This window comes from Anoplophora glabripennis, unplaced genomic scaffold (assembly GCF_000390285.2).
Source record: "Anoplophora glabripennis isolate ALB-LARVAE unplaced genomic scaffold, Agla_2.0 scaffold1, whole genome shotgun sequence".
Lineage (NCBI taxonomy): Eukaryota > Metazoa > Arthropoda > Insecta > Coleoptera > Cerambycidae > Anoplophora > Anoplophora glabripennis.
Window position 1 is genome coordinate 1,784,056 of NW_019417028.1, and position 16,734 is coordinate 1,800,789.

At 31.3% G+C, this 16,734-nt stretch overlaps 1 protein-coding gene across 1 annotated transcript in view; it reads right to left on the reverse strand.

Annotated features, from left to right (window-relative positions):
- LOC108910862 overlaps positions 1-13,970 on the reverse strand; it is an 83,318-nt gene extending 69,348 nt beyond the window's left edge. The window contains exons 1-14 of the mRNA XM_023455829.1: positions 13,328-13,970; positions 12,931-13,248; positions 12,694-12,877; positions 12,390-12,555; positions 11,836-11,920; positions 8,933-9,104; positions 8,398-8,871; positions 8,125-8,315; positions 6,867-7,043; positions 6,268-6,417; positions 6,118-6,208; positions 4,186-4,512; positions 1,195-1,811; positions 916-1,097 (exon numbers count right to left, since the gene is read on the reverse strand). Coding sequence (XP_023311597.1) covers positions 916-1,097; positions 1,195-1,811; positions 4,186-4,512; positions 6,118-6,208; positions 6,268-6,417; positions 6,867-7,043; positions 8,125-8,315; positions 8,398-8,871; positions 8,933-9,104; positions 11,836-11,920; positions 12,390-12,555; positions 12,694-12,877; positions 12,931-13,248; positions 13,328-13,941 — 3,748 coding nt within the window. The 5' untranslated portion in view covers positions 13,942-13,970. The remainder of the gene's footprint in view (positions 1-915; positions 1,098-1,194; positions 1,812-4,185; positions 4,513-6,117; positions 6,209-6,267; positions 6,418-6,866; positions 7,044-8,124; positions 8,316-8,397; positions 8,872-8,932; positions 9,105-11,835; positions 11,921-12,389; positions 12,556-12,693; positions 12,878-12,930; positions 13,249-13,327) is intronic.
- Between the last annotated feature and the right edge of the window lie 2,764 nt (positions 13,971-16,734).

Sequence of the window (16,734 nt, forward strand, 5' to 3'; positions counted from 1 at the left end):
AAACTTTCCGCATATATATCATGTTTATAAAACATACAAAATAACTTTTTTGTCTGCACAGTTGAATTAGAATTAATTAAACTCTTATATCTCTGGCAATGTTGTAAGTCTTATATACTAAATCTTGTATTGCTTCTAAATTTAAATCACCAACTGCTTCTAATCATGTTTACCTTACTTACACCAACATTATGATTCATTACTGAAATAACAAGCAAGAAAATTATGTGTAAATCAATACCCTTCAGTAAACTGTGTTTATCCAATTTATTTTCAATTCCCCATTCGTTGGTAATATCTGACTCATCAGAAGAAAGTGGTTCTACGAAAGGCATGGCATCGTACTGCATTGCTTTTTGAACTACGTCCACTACAAATTGGTTTGTAAATTCGAATCCCTCATCAATCTAAATTGGAAATATCACACATTACATTTTGTTGCAGACTATAGTAGTATTAGAATAATACAAACCTTTATACACCATTATAGAAACTTTTAAGTACATTGGAAATACTTTGTTGGAGCTATAAGTCATATTGTTTACCTTATTCGGAATAATATATTTAAAATACATCGGAACAGCTTCGTTTGCCCAAAAATCTGACCACCACGTGGTCGAAACTTCTCCTCTAAACCATTCGTGACTTATCTTATATGTCATAGCTTGCAGTATGTTTTGAGTAACCTTGACAGTAGTTTTATCGCCTTCATCTAACAGATCTCTTTCTCTGTAACAAAAATGTATTTAATATAAAAGAAATTGAAAATAGTTGAAAATTACTTGTAGACAAAAAGTCCAAAATTCCCCATATCTTCGGAAAAATAATCGGGTACAGCAACTTGATAGCATTCAGTGTCGCCTATATCCTGGAAAGATTGTCCAGTGAAGTTACTCAATGCATCCATGATCTGACCATAGTGAGTTCCAGCAACTTTAGAAGTTAAATCTTCAAAACCAGGCCGTGTCAAAAATTTAAAGGTATATTCTTCGCTTGCAAAATAAACTGGCGTTTCTTTAAAGTTAGAAACAAAAATTGAGACTAAATATGTCGAAATTTTTGGCGTTGGTTGAAAGGCGATAGTTGTGCTTTCTAAGCTAAAAGTAAAAATAACTTGTTTGTAGTCATACTGCTAAAATTTTGATAACTTTGGAAGAAGTGATTTCCATAAATAGACATAACAAAAGCACTTACTAATTATTGGAGTCCTGAGGAATACTGTTGCTGATAGGTGTATAACTAGTGGGACTTTTTATTTTGATAGAAAAAGTAGCTGTAAAATCCGGTTCGTCAAAGCAAGGGAAAGCTCTCCTAGCGAAAGTTGGTTCAAAATATGATTCGATCAAATATTGCTTCTTGTTATTATCCGTATAACTTGTTTTAACCAGACCACGTCCATCAGTTTGAGAATATTTACCGTCGTATTCTATGTAGAGAAAATTGCTTTCTTCCGTTACATTACCACAAGAACATTTCACAATATAATTGTCTAGACTCTCATACGTACAGTCAGTGTCATCATTTAGCTTTACATATGTTATTGTGAGGAATTTTGGATCAGCATGTAAATAAATGTCTTCAACAACAGAGGATTCATTACCCACAACCAGGTGAAAGGTAATGTTCACTGTTCCGCTAAAATCATCATTTTCTGGTTCGATATCCAGGAACAGGTCGTAATTTTCTGGAACCAAGTCTTTTGGTAATCTAAAGATGGTGGTATTATCTCCGCTGTCTTGTGATACTGTTAATTTGGTGATTTGAAGAAGAATCAAAATGAGAACTATCATCTTTTCTTTTCCCATAGCCAACTGGTCTTAAGTAACTTAAGCTGACAAAGGTGGACCTGAATCACAAACAACATTCTATTGTGTTTTGATAAATGTTTAATTAAAACAAATTACTGAATGCAATTAATTATCTGATATATGATAAAAAGAACATAACAGGTATTTAAGGAATGTCAAGAAACTTGCCATAAGAATTTGTTATATGCACTAGAAACGAATAAATGAATTACAAATGAAAAATAGAATTGATTCCTAGATTAATAGTATGATATTGATTTATAATATTATAAAAGTCATTTATATATTATTATTGACTAATACATTTTGATTATTGCTTATTTGTAGCGCAATAGAGATGTTTGCGATTGTACGACATACTACGTGTAACATTTGGTGCCCTTTTTCATTTTTTATAGTACTTACAGGTAAAAAGACAGGAAGCAGATGGTACACTTCTACAATAATTATCGGTTGTAACTGAAAAGTGATTTAATCGCAACTAATATTGAATAGTACCTACAATTAATTCGAATCTTGAAAGTCACTTAAGACACTTGTAACGTGTGCCGACTAATTGTTTGTAGTAAATAACAACCAATTATAGATACAAAATAATCGATCGATTGAAGAGGTCTCATTAATTTGGAGTTAATTTGGTGGTACTGTGTTTAAGCTCTAGCTTGTCACTAGAAGAAGTAAATAAAATATAAACAAAACCGAGCATATACTTCTCACATAAGGATACCAAATAGTTTCTTAAATAACTAACGACTTAACATTTAGCTATGTTTAATTTGAGCTTAAATGTTCCACACTACTCTTAAACACATTTGAGTTTATAAAACACACACAGTTGTTAATATTATCAATGTTACAATAAATTTTATCCTACTACATTTAATTTCTGTAATTAATAAATATAAAAAATAATAGGGGCCCTAGATTATATCCCTGAGGAACACCTGATCCAGCAGCAAATAGCTCAGACCTAAACCCATTATAAACGACATAATAAAGTAGATCTGTTAAATAAGTTTTGAAGAGAAAAATCCATATACATCTGTCCCTTAAAATCCATGGCTTGTGATACGTATTAGTGTGACTTAGCTAAAGTACGTTAGTATGGAACGCTCTTTCATGAATCCGTATTTACAGGATGACAATAGATATTTTATGACAATGTAGATGATTGTATAAGGAATTCAAAGACCTTAGCAAAATTAGGTAAAATAGCAATAGACCTATTGTTATTTCATTTGAGTCACTGGGCAAATTCTAAAGCAATGGTTAACAACGAAACTGGGAACCAATGGTCATATTAATTTTTAATTTTGCGATTGGTTTGTTTATATCATCTTCAGTGATGCTTCCTGATATTGAGCCTAGTGATGTAGGGTTTGTACTGAACGTACTGCGTCAACGAAAAGTGGGGAAAATCATGAACGAAAAAAGTGACGAGTAAGACATGCTATTTGTTCTACTTAAATATAATTTCATGTTCAATTTAATCTAGAACACTTGCAATCATTACAAAATTGCCACTGTCGCATTGAAGATAAGATTTGTCAAGTGTAATGTTATCAGTTCAATTTAGTTTTTTTATAGTTATTCAAGATATACGTGTAACAATAATTCAATCTTTATCACACGAACAACTTTGTTAAACACACAAGCAAAAAAAACATGTGAATGCTATAAAGAAACTTTTCACATGTGTGACTTATGACGTTTCAGCTTCCATCTGAACAAAGTTAAAAAATTAGGTGTATGTTAGCCACATGATTCAGGGTTATTATCATTCAGCTCGTCAGCAACAGTGATTTTTTTTGTCATAGACTATCACTGGTGACTAAAAATATTATTTTAACGTCAAGGCCACGAACAGAAAACGATGGCTTAGCCTCAACAAAAAGGCAACTCTCTGTTGTACATCTAGTGGAACAAAGAAGGTGTCGTCTATTAAGAATTGCTTCCGAGGAATGTGATCATCACTGATGAGGTTTATTGTCAGCAACTTCATCGTCTTGAGGGACTAGTCTAAAGAAAAAAGACCTGGAAGACATCATACTCGAACTTCTATCATCAGAAAAGTGGCCATTGAAAAGTGATGTGAAGGTTACTTCATATATTTCTGATCATGCTTCTCTTACTCTCTGTCGAACAAGCTTGTTCTTTCATTCTATGAATCTCTTTTAATGATGACGTCAGGCTTTAAAGTTAGCTTGATGTATACTTCACTTCCAAACTACCGTGTCTTCAGACGTGGAACAGAAAAGCTCCTAGATCGTAAACAATGAAGGAAAATAATAAATACTTGGTTGGGTCTTGTATTAAAAAAAGCTTAAAAGATACTATTAATTGCATTTTTTTAATTAGAGTTGCATTATTATATAATTAAGGTAAAAATACCAACAACAACGACAATGATACGTGAAACAAATATTATTTCGCTAGACGATTCGGTTGTAGTACTGGGTTCTATTGAAGTAGGCTGATCTGTTATTGCGGAATAGTCTGTTGTAACAGTAGTTTCCGCTGTAGTATATTCTGAGGTATCTGTACTTTCTCTAGTGGTACTAACTACAATCTCGGGAAGTATTCCTTCAATAACATCTTGATACTGTTTCGCCCAATAAATATTAACTTTGGCTAATGTTTCAGCTTTTACTCTAAGGTCTTCGTAGCCACTAAGAACGTCGTGACTAGAAAGAGTATCCTGAAACTGAAAACAAATCTCAATTTTGTAAAAGTCGTTCGAAATATAAACTAACATGTTGAGCTTAAGGAGGTATATCGGGGTCCGAGGGAAGTGAGGACCGCAGGGGGGGTCTTATGCTTTTCTTATGGAACTAAAACCCGCTACCAACTTGAAAAAATTTAATTCTATTGAAATTATTTGCGATAAACATTATCTATATAGCAAAGAAATCTACTCAATATGCACATAACATACATATTGAAAATTAACAACATAAAAATATCATATTTAAGTAGTTTTAAATTATATTTAATGAACGCATAAACACTATGTAGATGTGGCAACAGCGCTAATAATCTAGTGCAGTTGTACACACTGCGAACCTACAGACCTTGGACATCGGAGATATTGCGTGTCAAATTCGGGTAAAGATGCGTACGCGTTCAAAAATGTATTGTGTGTAAACTATGTAAAATATATTTATTATATATAGCAAATATATCGTATTATCCTCTCGAAGATTTGTATCCTTTATCCGTAAATCATGTGAACTGGTAAAACAACGAGAAAATAATTAAGTTAATTTTGTTCTAAAGAAATGAAATGACACTTGCGCCCATCTCTCGTCCAAGTCAAAGAAAATGTTGGATGCAATTTTGAAGGTTCTGTGATAGAAATTACATTATTACTCACTGTTCGTGTTTTTAATCTCTATTTTAGTAATGTTACAAAAGTTTTGCAACTATAACTAATTTTTTAGATATAAAGTTTGCTGAGAAATATTTATGTTCCTTTGTTATTCCGTACAAATGCTTTTATCTCAAGTATTACTAATTATATTAATCAAGTAAAGAAAACTTTATGTAACCCTAAATATTGCTGGGTAATGATTACGATGTTTTTATAAACCATTAAATATATTAAAAGGATTTATCAACTGTATTTTTTATTCCAATAAATATATCACAGCTTCCTAGTCTTTTTTAATTAATCTAGTTTTTTAAAAACATTACAAAAAATCATCTGTTGTGGATAATTTATTGTTGATAACAATGTACATGGGATTTAGGAAAAATGTATATGTTTGAAATCAATTTCGTTTTTATCAAGTCTTTCAAATGTATTCCCTCCTTGCTGTCAGCTGATTGCGACGTTGCCACATTAATCCTCAAGTCAGACAGAAATTCAATTATTGGTTTCTGTTTCTAATTAATACAGCTGTACTGTGTTCAAAACATACATTAGTTTTACATCAAAAATAAGATAATACTGTGTACTATACTATGGAAAAGTTTTGTTTCACAATTTCTACATTTTTTTCTCAGTTATGGTCAAAAAAAGAGCGGCACCGTTCATCTTCGCCATATAAACCTATGTTAAAATGAACAACTTTCAACAACATCTCAAAATCTAGATCAATTTTAAAAAATATTTATTCTGTAATGGAATAAAATAAAAAAGCTGAGGATGAAAGTGAGATAATCAGTGAGAGAAGTGAGATAATACGTAGATTTGTGCTAGAATTATTAAAAGAATTTTTTTAAATCAATAAACTTTAAACACTCAATCAACTGGACTTTAAATGAAAACTGATAAATGTAATGATGTTTCTTTTGTAAAGTTACTTACTTGTTGCAGCTGCTCATCAGTAGTTAATTTTTCAGCAAGAGCCAATATCATGTCTGATAGATAATATACTTCGTCAAGTTCGCCGTTAAAACTAAAAAATAGAAATCACATTGACAAATTGTTTACTTCTCTAAATATCTCATTTCTTACATGAATTGTATATATGCAATACTGCTCTCTAAAAGCGACATAGCTGCCTCGATTCCCGCGGAATTTGATAAGACTGACCCGAATACAACCATAGTGTCTTGTCTCTTGAAATATGCAGAAATGATGGGTACAGCAAGCCTTATAATGTAACTAAGGAATATACTAATTAAAATATTACCCGTAAAAGAATACATGAATAAACAAATTCTTTAATCTGCATATAAAATTGATTTAATGCAAAGCGTGTTCTAAATTTGCCTTTTACCGAAATATTTTTGACTTTAATTTTATTTTGTAATTTTAGGATTTATATATTTTTAATCTTTTGAACACAAACTACAAAATAACAAAAATTGGAACTGAGGTTCAAATTAAATGGGATTGAAAAATAGTATTAATAAATAATAATATAGTTCAGAAACTCAACTCGATCTAAATTATTGGATTATGGGACTGACAGTTTTAAATCTATATCAAGAAAGGTCGTAATGAAGGACATTATAGTGTTCTTACTTTACTGTTTCGACTTTTCCATAGAATTTATACCTATATCATATTATTCTAATCAATCTATAGATAAGTTCTAAATTGCCACTTACTCCTTAAGAGTCTCTTTATCTTCAGCACATCCAAGTGCCTGTAAAATATCATACTGCTCATGCACCGATGTTGATGACTCGAATACTGACCATAGGAACTTCCAGTCTTCACTGACGTTTTCACTATACCTTATACCGTTACAAAATATGACTGGTCTTAGATTGTAGTCCATCATACTAAAAATAAGTTTCATTGAAATTTACAGGTATTTAGTTATACACTAATGCAAACAATTAAAGGGTCAAAAGAATTTCAGAAATTCTTCCGTGATTTTTGACAGACTGTATTTAGGTGAAAAATGGTCATACCTATCGGGAATTAAAAAAGCATTTTGAAGCTCTAAGATTCTAGTCTTTAGATCTTTCGGTCGAAATTTTTTAGGAGTTATGGTTATCATGCAATTCTAAAATATAGCGCAACAAAAAATTTTGCATGTTTTCTTTTTGGTCGTATGATGCCGCAACTTTTTGGAACAAAAATTTTTTCCGTCTTTTATACGCATTTTAAAAAACAAAAAAAGGGTAATTTATGGTTTTTTAGAAAATTGACGGCTAAATTAGAAATATTCACGAAATGACTAATGTTAAGCTTGACTTTTACAGTTCCATATACCCAGAAGAACCCCGTGAATTTTCATCTTGATCTAGCGAACCGGTTTTTTGTTTCAAGCAGTCAAACTTTTGAAAAAAATTAAAGGGTCACGTTTTTTGAGCTTAAACATTTCACAATCATGATTAAAATGGAAACATTTTTGGAGGTTCAATATTTTAATAATTAATTACATATTAATAGTTAAGTTTAAAGGCGTTTTACATAAGAAACATACTTTTATAGTCATTTTCTGCACTTTAAATAAATTTTGCTTCAAAAGAAAATTTGATGCAACTTCCTCATTCCCGATACGACCATTTTTCACCAAAATCTGTCAAAAATCACGGAAAAATTTCGGAAATTCTTTTGGCCCTTTAATTGTTTGCATTAGTGTATATCAAAAATAATAGAGAAAATAATACTCATAGAAACTATTCGTATTTTGCTTTTTGACATGATCGTTCTACTTCCTGACGCATTTGGTCTACCTAATCATCAACTTGAAGACTTTTTTCTACAAAAAGAGTCAACGATGTTCTTCCTGAGTGGACTTCTTTGTAGACGATTAGACAAGGCGTGTTAGAGGCATATGTTGAGAAATAGAACACAAAAATGTTCGTGACCATAAATTTATCACCAACAATTAACTTATTTGTATCCACTTACCTTGTCTGATTCTCTTTGAAATTGGCAAACTGTTCAGTGGCAAAACTGATACATTCCGAATGACCCAACTTGCAAGCCCATTCGATCATCATGACATTTTTCAATACATCTATTTGTGTTTCATTTTCTTGAACAGCTAACTCATGGTCCGGAATGTAGATAACATTTTCCATTAGACTTAAAATGTACATCTAAAAATTGTTTGGTAAATTCCTAAATGTAACATCGGAAACACTAAGGTCTCTTTAACTTATTCCTGCAATACAGACCTACCTTCAATCTTTCTTCAACATCGTCATCCTTCATCTTCCCTAAAAGGTATGAAAATGCATTAAACGCAGAATACCAGGGATAATAATCAGTTTCGTAGACGAGAGTATCTGCCAATTTAAACGCTAAAGAATAATCTACCTCTCCTATTCTAGCAATGTTAAATACGTCGTCAATCACCTGTGCTCTGCTTAGGGAATGAATCTCTGTCCTCTCACTCTCGTCTTGAAAAGCGTTGATAATTCTTCTCCATAATTCTTCCTCGTAGTTCACTCTGTAATGGAATCTGCCTTGGATATTGAACAGAACCCAATTGTCTTTATGTATGTCGACATATAATTCTATGTTTGGAGCATAATATACGTTAATACCCATTTCAAAATATTTGTTACTGGAAGTGGTGTAACTTACTGGAATATTCCATTTTATGTCGTCGCTAAAAATTGTGGTGTTGTCCGTGGGATAAACAAAGCGCTTCTGTAACAAACATTAGATTTTTTAAACATAATTGAAAATTTTGTATATGAATATGAATTACTTGTGAAAATGCCAGAGTCTCTTTCTCGTCAGTGGATGTATCTATTTTGACACTTAACAATGGGAATCCAGCAGTGAAGGCCCAGGACTGGGCAGCTGAATACAAATCTTGTATAGTATCGGCTTTAGTTAAATCTTCTAGCATGTTCAAGCCATCCGTACCTGAACCAGTTCTAAAAAACAACTTTATATGAAAGTTTATTCACATTAGAAAAGACGGTAGGAATTATTGGTATTCTGTTACCAATAATTTGTAACTTCACCGCTATAATTTTTTCGAAATTTCGCTTAAGTTGAAAATACACTTTTTAGATTCACTGTTAAACACAAGTTGTGTTGTTTTTTTGTTTTTCCCATAGCAACCCCAGTATGAAGGACACCATCTTGAAATTTTCAGATTGTCATAACTTCTAAATGCCTTAATCGATTTCAAGAAACGACGACCCATTTTAAAGAACTATTAATAAAATTTATATTTATGATATGGGAATAAATATATTACTTTCCTGCGCAACGGTAAACGACGCTAATTAAAAAAGTTTTGTAATTTTCTCCGTTTACTAAAAATTAAATGCAACGATATTATGTTTTAGTTCTAGCACAACTTCACTTTATTAGCAATAACTTGAAAACAAAAAAAGATATGGACCCCCGGTTTGTGTTTTTGTTTTCCTTAATAAATGGTCTAACCATGAAAAAAAACCTTTTTTGTTTGCTTTTTTTTTTTTTTAGTAGACGGATACAATTACAAAACTTTTCTGATTACCGCGTCTACCGTTGCTCAGGAAAATAATATTTTTATTTCCACATCATAAAAATAAATGTTATTAATAGTTCCTTATGACTACAAGCCCATCGGAAATTTTTAAGGGTTATTTGCCGTCTATTCTTCTTTTCTTCTTGGTACAGGTGAGTACACAGGTAAGTTCGGCATAACACTAATAGCAGCCAGGAAAATTTTCGCCTTTTTTGGTGATTTACTACAGTACGGCATTTATTCTACTGCAAGTTTCGGATCAATACATAAATATCGATTTGACATGATTATTTAACTCTCCAAATAATTCTTAGCAACTATATCGTCTGAAAATTATGGTTAATGCAGAAGTTTATAAACAATTACTTGTATTTTGAAATTGAGTTTTAATTTTTTCGATAAGATTATTAATTCTTGTACGGCAACCACTTTTTTGATAAAATATAACCAAAAACTATCGTACTAAATCATGGCCGGTTATAATTAATGGTACAAATTAAAAATTCGAATTAAAAAACAAAAAAATAAATTTTGAAAATTTACAATATTTTGAAAATTCCTTGTTATAAACTAAAAATGTTATGGCTGTAATTGACTTTTCATAAGTAAAAAAAAATATAAAAAAACCAATGCCGTACATTTTTAACTAGTGGATTTAATATAGCTGATAATATTTTTCATTAAATTTTTACTATATTTTTAGGTCATTAATAAGTCCAAAATGAGTTTATCCTAATTTCAAGAGAAATTTAATTTATACCGTAGAAATTATGATGGCATTGTCTTTAAGATTAAAAAAAATTGTGTATAGAAATTTAATGACTTGTATTATTAAGTATTATTTTTAAATAAATATAATAACAAACAATTAATTTTAACTCAATATTCTTGAGAATTCCTATATAAATACTTACATTTAAAACAGTGATACAATTATATGTTTTGAAGTAATAGTACTCTCTCATTTGCATATTTGCAACTTCTGTTACAATAATTGTGATGAAGCCATTGGCATACAATATATGTTTAAAATTAGTAAAAATAATTTAAAAGTGCATTTGTTACAAAAACAACTTTAAGATTGTTGTGAAAAAAAATTAATTTCAAATTTATAAAATTAATAATTTTTATATCGACCTATGGCTTTTTAACGGCATATTACTTAAAAAATATTTTATTTATTTTAAATAATGTTTTAGCAACAATGCCGACCATCTGAAGCATATGCTTCATGAAAAATGTACGGCAAGGCCAAAAATGTCATTATTTTATAAAATAGAATTAAAATTAGTGAAAGTTGATGTTGGTTCAAATCACCCCCTATACGCTACTTACAAAAAGAGAGTTGTGCCCTGCATTTCTAACTCCTGTATCAGCAGATACTTACGGCGTTACTAAAAAAGTTCTCTATGTATCAAACCAAAACTTCAGTATAAATGCCGTACTGTAGTAAATCACCAAAAACAAGGCCAAAATTTTCAGAAAATCAGAAATATTCCTGTCTTCCGGCATTGCTATTTTTGTACGGCATTAGCTCGAGGTTAATTTTTTTTGTATAACCTCTTTACTTTAGAAATGCCGTACAAAAATGTTTTGCCCCCCCTTGGTGGACAGGTTTAGCTTACCTGTGTACTCACCTGTACCAACAAGAATTGACGGCATAGTTTCTAAAGTTATTGTTATATGCGGTAGTATTGATTTATATGTAATTCATGCTGGTTCAAATGACCCTTTGAAAATTTCCGATGGGCTTGTAGTCTATTAAAATGAGCCGCCGTTTCTTGAAATCATTTAGAAGTTACGACAACTTAAAACTTTCAAGATGGCGTCCTCTATACTGTCGTTGCTATGGCAATAACAAAAGAATTAAAACAAAACTAATAAAAGGTTTAACAGTGTATCTAAAAAGTGTATTTTCAACTTAGGTTATATAAGCGAAATTTAGAAAAAAACGACAATTTTCTGTAACACTATAGCAGTAGCGTCCTCTAGCCGTGAAGTTACAATTTGTTAATAGATTTTGTACCCAAAATTGTAGCACGTCTAGTTTCCTGTATACAGCGGCTCCCTATCGTTAATGGATCACCCTGTATAGTTAGCTTTAACAGCAGAGGCTATGATAATAATAAAATAGGTTGATAACATACCTATTTTGTAGATGGTTTTGAAGATTTTCTCTAAACTGGTCTTCTCCACTTACAAAATAATTTATCATATGCAGCAGTGTTGCTCCTACAACGTTGTAAAATAAATATTACACATTGGTTTAAACGTTCAGAATAAATAGGGAAGGAAAAGTTATTTTGATAAATGAATCACCAAAACGTGTTGTGAAAATGACAAAAGTGTCAACCTTAACCGAAGAAAAGAATAATGAAATCAAGTGGTAACATAAAGAAAATAATTTATTGTCTGCAAGGTAAATTTTTGGAAAAAATGTAGGTATATTGAAAGCTAAAAAACTTTCCGCATATATATCATGTTTATAAAACATTCAAAATAACTTTTTTGTCTGCACAGTTGAATTAGAATTAATTAAACTCTTATATCTCTGGCAATGTTGTAAGTTTTATATACTAAAGCTTGTATTGCTTCTAAATTTAAATCACCAACTGCTTCTAATTCATGTTTGCCTCACTTACATCAAAATTATGATTAATTACTGAAGTAACAAGAAAGAAAATTATGTGTAATAAAATACCCTTCAGTAAACTGTATTTATCCAATTTATTTTCAATTCCCCATTCGTTGGTAATATCTGACTCATCAGAAGAAAGCGGTTCTACGAAAGGCATGGCATCGTACTGCATTGCTTTTTGAACTACGTCCACTACAAATTGGTTTGTAAATTCGAATCCCTCATCAATCTAAATTGGAAATATCACACATTACATTTTGTTGCAGACTATAGTAGTATTAGAATAATACAAACCTTTATACACCATTATAGAAACTTTTAAGTACATTGGAAATACTTTGTTGGAGCTATAAGTCATATTGTTTACCTTATTCGGAATAATATATTTAAAATACATCGGAACAGCTTCGTTTGCCCAAAAGTCTGACCACCACGTGGTCGAAACTTCTCCTCCAAACCATTCGTGACTTATCTTATATGTCATAGCTTGCAGTATGTTTTGAGTAACCTTGACAGTAGTTTTATCGCCTTCATCTAACAGATCTCTTTCTCTGTAACAAAAATGTATTTAATATAAAAGAAATTGAAAATAGTTGAAAATTACTTGTAGACAAAAAGTCCAAAATTCCCCATATCTTCGGAAAAATAATCGGGTACAGCAACTTGATAGCATTCAGTGTCGCCTATATCCTGGAAAGATTGTCCAGTGAAGTTACTCAATGCATCCATGATTTGACCATAGTGGGTTCCAGCAACTTTAGATGTTAAATCTTCAAAACCAGACCGTGTCAAAAATTTGAAAGTATATTCTTCGTCGTCTGCATAAGAAAATGATGTTTCTTCAAAGTTAGAAACAAAAATTGAGACTAAGTATGTCGATATTTTTGGAGTCGGTTGAAAGGTGACTGTCAGATTTTCCATGCTAAAAGTAAAAGTAACTGGTTAATAATAACTTTCAAATCTTTACAGGATCTTTACTTCCTTTTTAATAAAGCACTTACTTAATAATGTAATCTTGAGGAATACTGTTGCTCACAGGCATAGTATAACTAACCGGATTTATTATTTTGATAGAAAAAGTAGCTTTAAAATCCGGTTCGTCAAAGCAAGGGAAAGCTCTCCTCGCGAAAGTTGGTTCAAAATATGATTCGATCAAATATTGCTTCTTGCCATTATCCGTATAACTTGTTTTAACCAAACCACGTCCATCAGTTTGAGAATATTTACCTTCATATTCAATGTAGAGAAAATTGCTTCCTTCCATTATATTACCACAAGAACATTTCACAATGTAGTTATCTAGACTCTCATACGTACAGTTAGTGTCACCATTTACAGTTAGATATGTTATTGTGACGAATTTTGGATCAGCATGGAAATAAATGTCTTCGACAACGGAGGATTCATTAACCAAGTGGAAGGTAATGTTCACTGTTCCGCTAAAATCATCATTTGCTGGTTCGATATGCAGGAACAGGTCGTAATTTTCTGGTACCAAGTCTTTTGGTAATCTAAAGATGGTGGTATCATCTCCGCTGTCTTGCGATAATGTTGGTTTGGTTATTTGAAGAAGAATTAAAAAGAGAACTAGTATTTCCTTTCTTGTCGTAGCCATTCGTGCTTGTGTAATTTAACTTGATGAAAATGGACCTAAATCACAAATATTTTGCTGTGGATTGAAATATATTTACAACAAATCCATAACTTATGTAATTGCACTTTCATTACACCTTCCTTGAGAGCAGTTANCCCTTGGCCGAGGGTTACTGTCACTTATTGTTAAAATATACCTCAAACTAACTCATATCAAAAATTCTGGCAAGTTGACCAAAATTTCGATTCGCTTATTTAATTGGACTAAATATGTAATTAATATATTTCCTTTAAACTCTATCATATTAATTAATTAGCAATATTACAGCAAAATTCATCTTCAATTAGAACTATTAAATAAAGAATTTTTATTATTGCTTATTTATATTCTACTAGAAGTATATGCAATTGTACGATATCTTAGGTTTAACATTTGGAGCATTTTTTCACTTGTCTAGTAGTCTAGTACTTACTGATTCAATACATACAGGCAGATGGTACACTTCTACAATTATCGATTGTAACTGAAATGTGATTTAATCGAAACAATTAAATTAATACAAATCTTGAAAATCACCTAATCACTTACGATGTGTCCCCAGTAATTGTTTGTAGTAAATACCAATCATTTACATGATAATGTCGATCGACTGTACAGATTTGTAACTGGTCTGGTTGTAATTATGTTTGAGAAAAATTAAAAGACTTATTGAAGTGCACATGAACTAAACAATAGGTCTTAATATCGCAAGTTTTAATGTTAAAGAGAATACCAAAAATTGGTCTAGGATCCACTTCAAAAGACCAAAGCGAGAAATGAAAGGTGTAATATTTATGTGAAAATATGTTTTTTATTATAAACCTAGAAATATTTGACGTAACAAATACGAACGACATATACAGTATGTCCGCGGTTAGGGTGAATAAGAGGAAAAACTTTTTTATTTATATCTCAGTGATCAGGAATCATTAGTCCAAAATAAATCAAAATATCAAGAAAATTAAGCCGCTAATGATACGCACGAATCGAAAATTGACCATTGTTTACTCGATTGGAACGTACATGTACGTAATAGACAGGCAAAAGTAAACCTCTTCAGTTTATTGGCTTTGGGAGATTTTATTTGAATAAGTTAGACTTTTTTCGTGAAATATGTTTTTACTGGAATCGAAATAGAATTTGTATAGTGCATATTTGGTGAAGCGTTTTTTTGTAGTGTAAGTATATAACCTTATAAGTGGTAGTAAGTGACATAATGATGATTTATCCGGATTCAAGTTATGTTGACGAAGAGTCAATAATTGCCTATAGCAGCAAGAATTTGCCGTTAAATTATCAACTGCATCAATTATAAATAGACTGAATAATAGGGAAAAAAGGATAGATTCTCGAGACACTCCTGAAGTAACTTCTATCTACATATTTATGACCTCGAAACACTATTATATTGAAATCTGTCGCAAAGATAAGATTTAATCAATTTTATTAAATGGATAGCAAAATATAAAAAGGACGCAATTTAGTTATCAATATTGCGTAATCAACTGTACCAAAGGTTCTCGAAAAGTCTGTGTAAATAACTGATCTGATTGACACCCCTTACCAATGATGGAAGAAATGAAATCAGTTATATGAAATAAGTTAGTCACTATCGTTCGCCCTTGAAAAAATTCGTATTTAGGGATGATAAGTCCTGTATGGAAAATACCAAAGCGCATTGTCAAACAAAACTATCGGAAGATATCCAAATTTCGTGCAGTTCATAGCTGGTTTTATTTTAACATACTGTATTAATATTGGTACAATATACTATTCAGTACAGTTACACACACTTCCAAAATGACTTACACCTACTACCTAAATATTAATTTTTTTTTAAGTATTCTATACAGGGTGTCCGGTAAGTACCTCCTAATCTCTCGGGAGTGTATAGGGGAGGTCAAAATAAAACTAGTCCTTCCTATAATTTTTTTTTCCTAAGGTGCCCCCTAACGGAGTTATGGGGGTCAAAGGGGTACCTAGAAATTAACGTTTAGGGTTATAACTTTGAAACCATCCTGTATATTTTAATAAAATTTTCGTACGTTGTATTACACATGGAGCTCTACGATTTGATGCTAAAATAAACTTTTTGATATTATCAGGTGTCCAGAAACGGACTGGCCCTATCACAATTTTTCTCAAAATTTTGACAGAAGTAATTTTATCAAACTGAAAATATTATTATTAGATACTCTGAAGGTTTTTCTTTAAATATGGTACTCTTTATTTATTTCGAAAAAATGAACGGTTTGCTAGATAAATCGGTTTTAAAAAAAATTGGTAACATATACAACAACAATTAAAATTTATTTTTTTACAATAAAATCATTCCCGCTAGTGCCAGCCTACAGATTCACCATAAACATTTACTGGTGGTGAATTAAGGGAATGGATAAAGCCGTTTCTTGTAAAATCAACATCTATGACCAAAATACATCTATAAATTATTATTGCTCTTGTCTCCATGGAGTTCTTTTCTATTGTTTTCGTTGTTAGACCCTGTTGATTTTAAAGTACTTGTCAAAGGCGCATGACAGAATAAAAATTCAATTTTATTGTGGTATTCGTTTTAAGCCGTTAGAAATAACATTTAAAAATGGAAGAATATTCCTGTGCAGAATATGCTGATATGCACCTAATTTATGGGGAAGCATTATGCAACTCCGTGGAGGCAAGAAGACTTTATGAGGAAAGGTTTCCGGGTCGACATTTGCCGAGTCCAAAAACTTTTGAAAGAGTTGATCGTAGTTTAAGAGAAACAGGTAAAAAAAA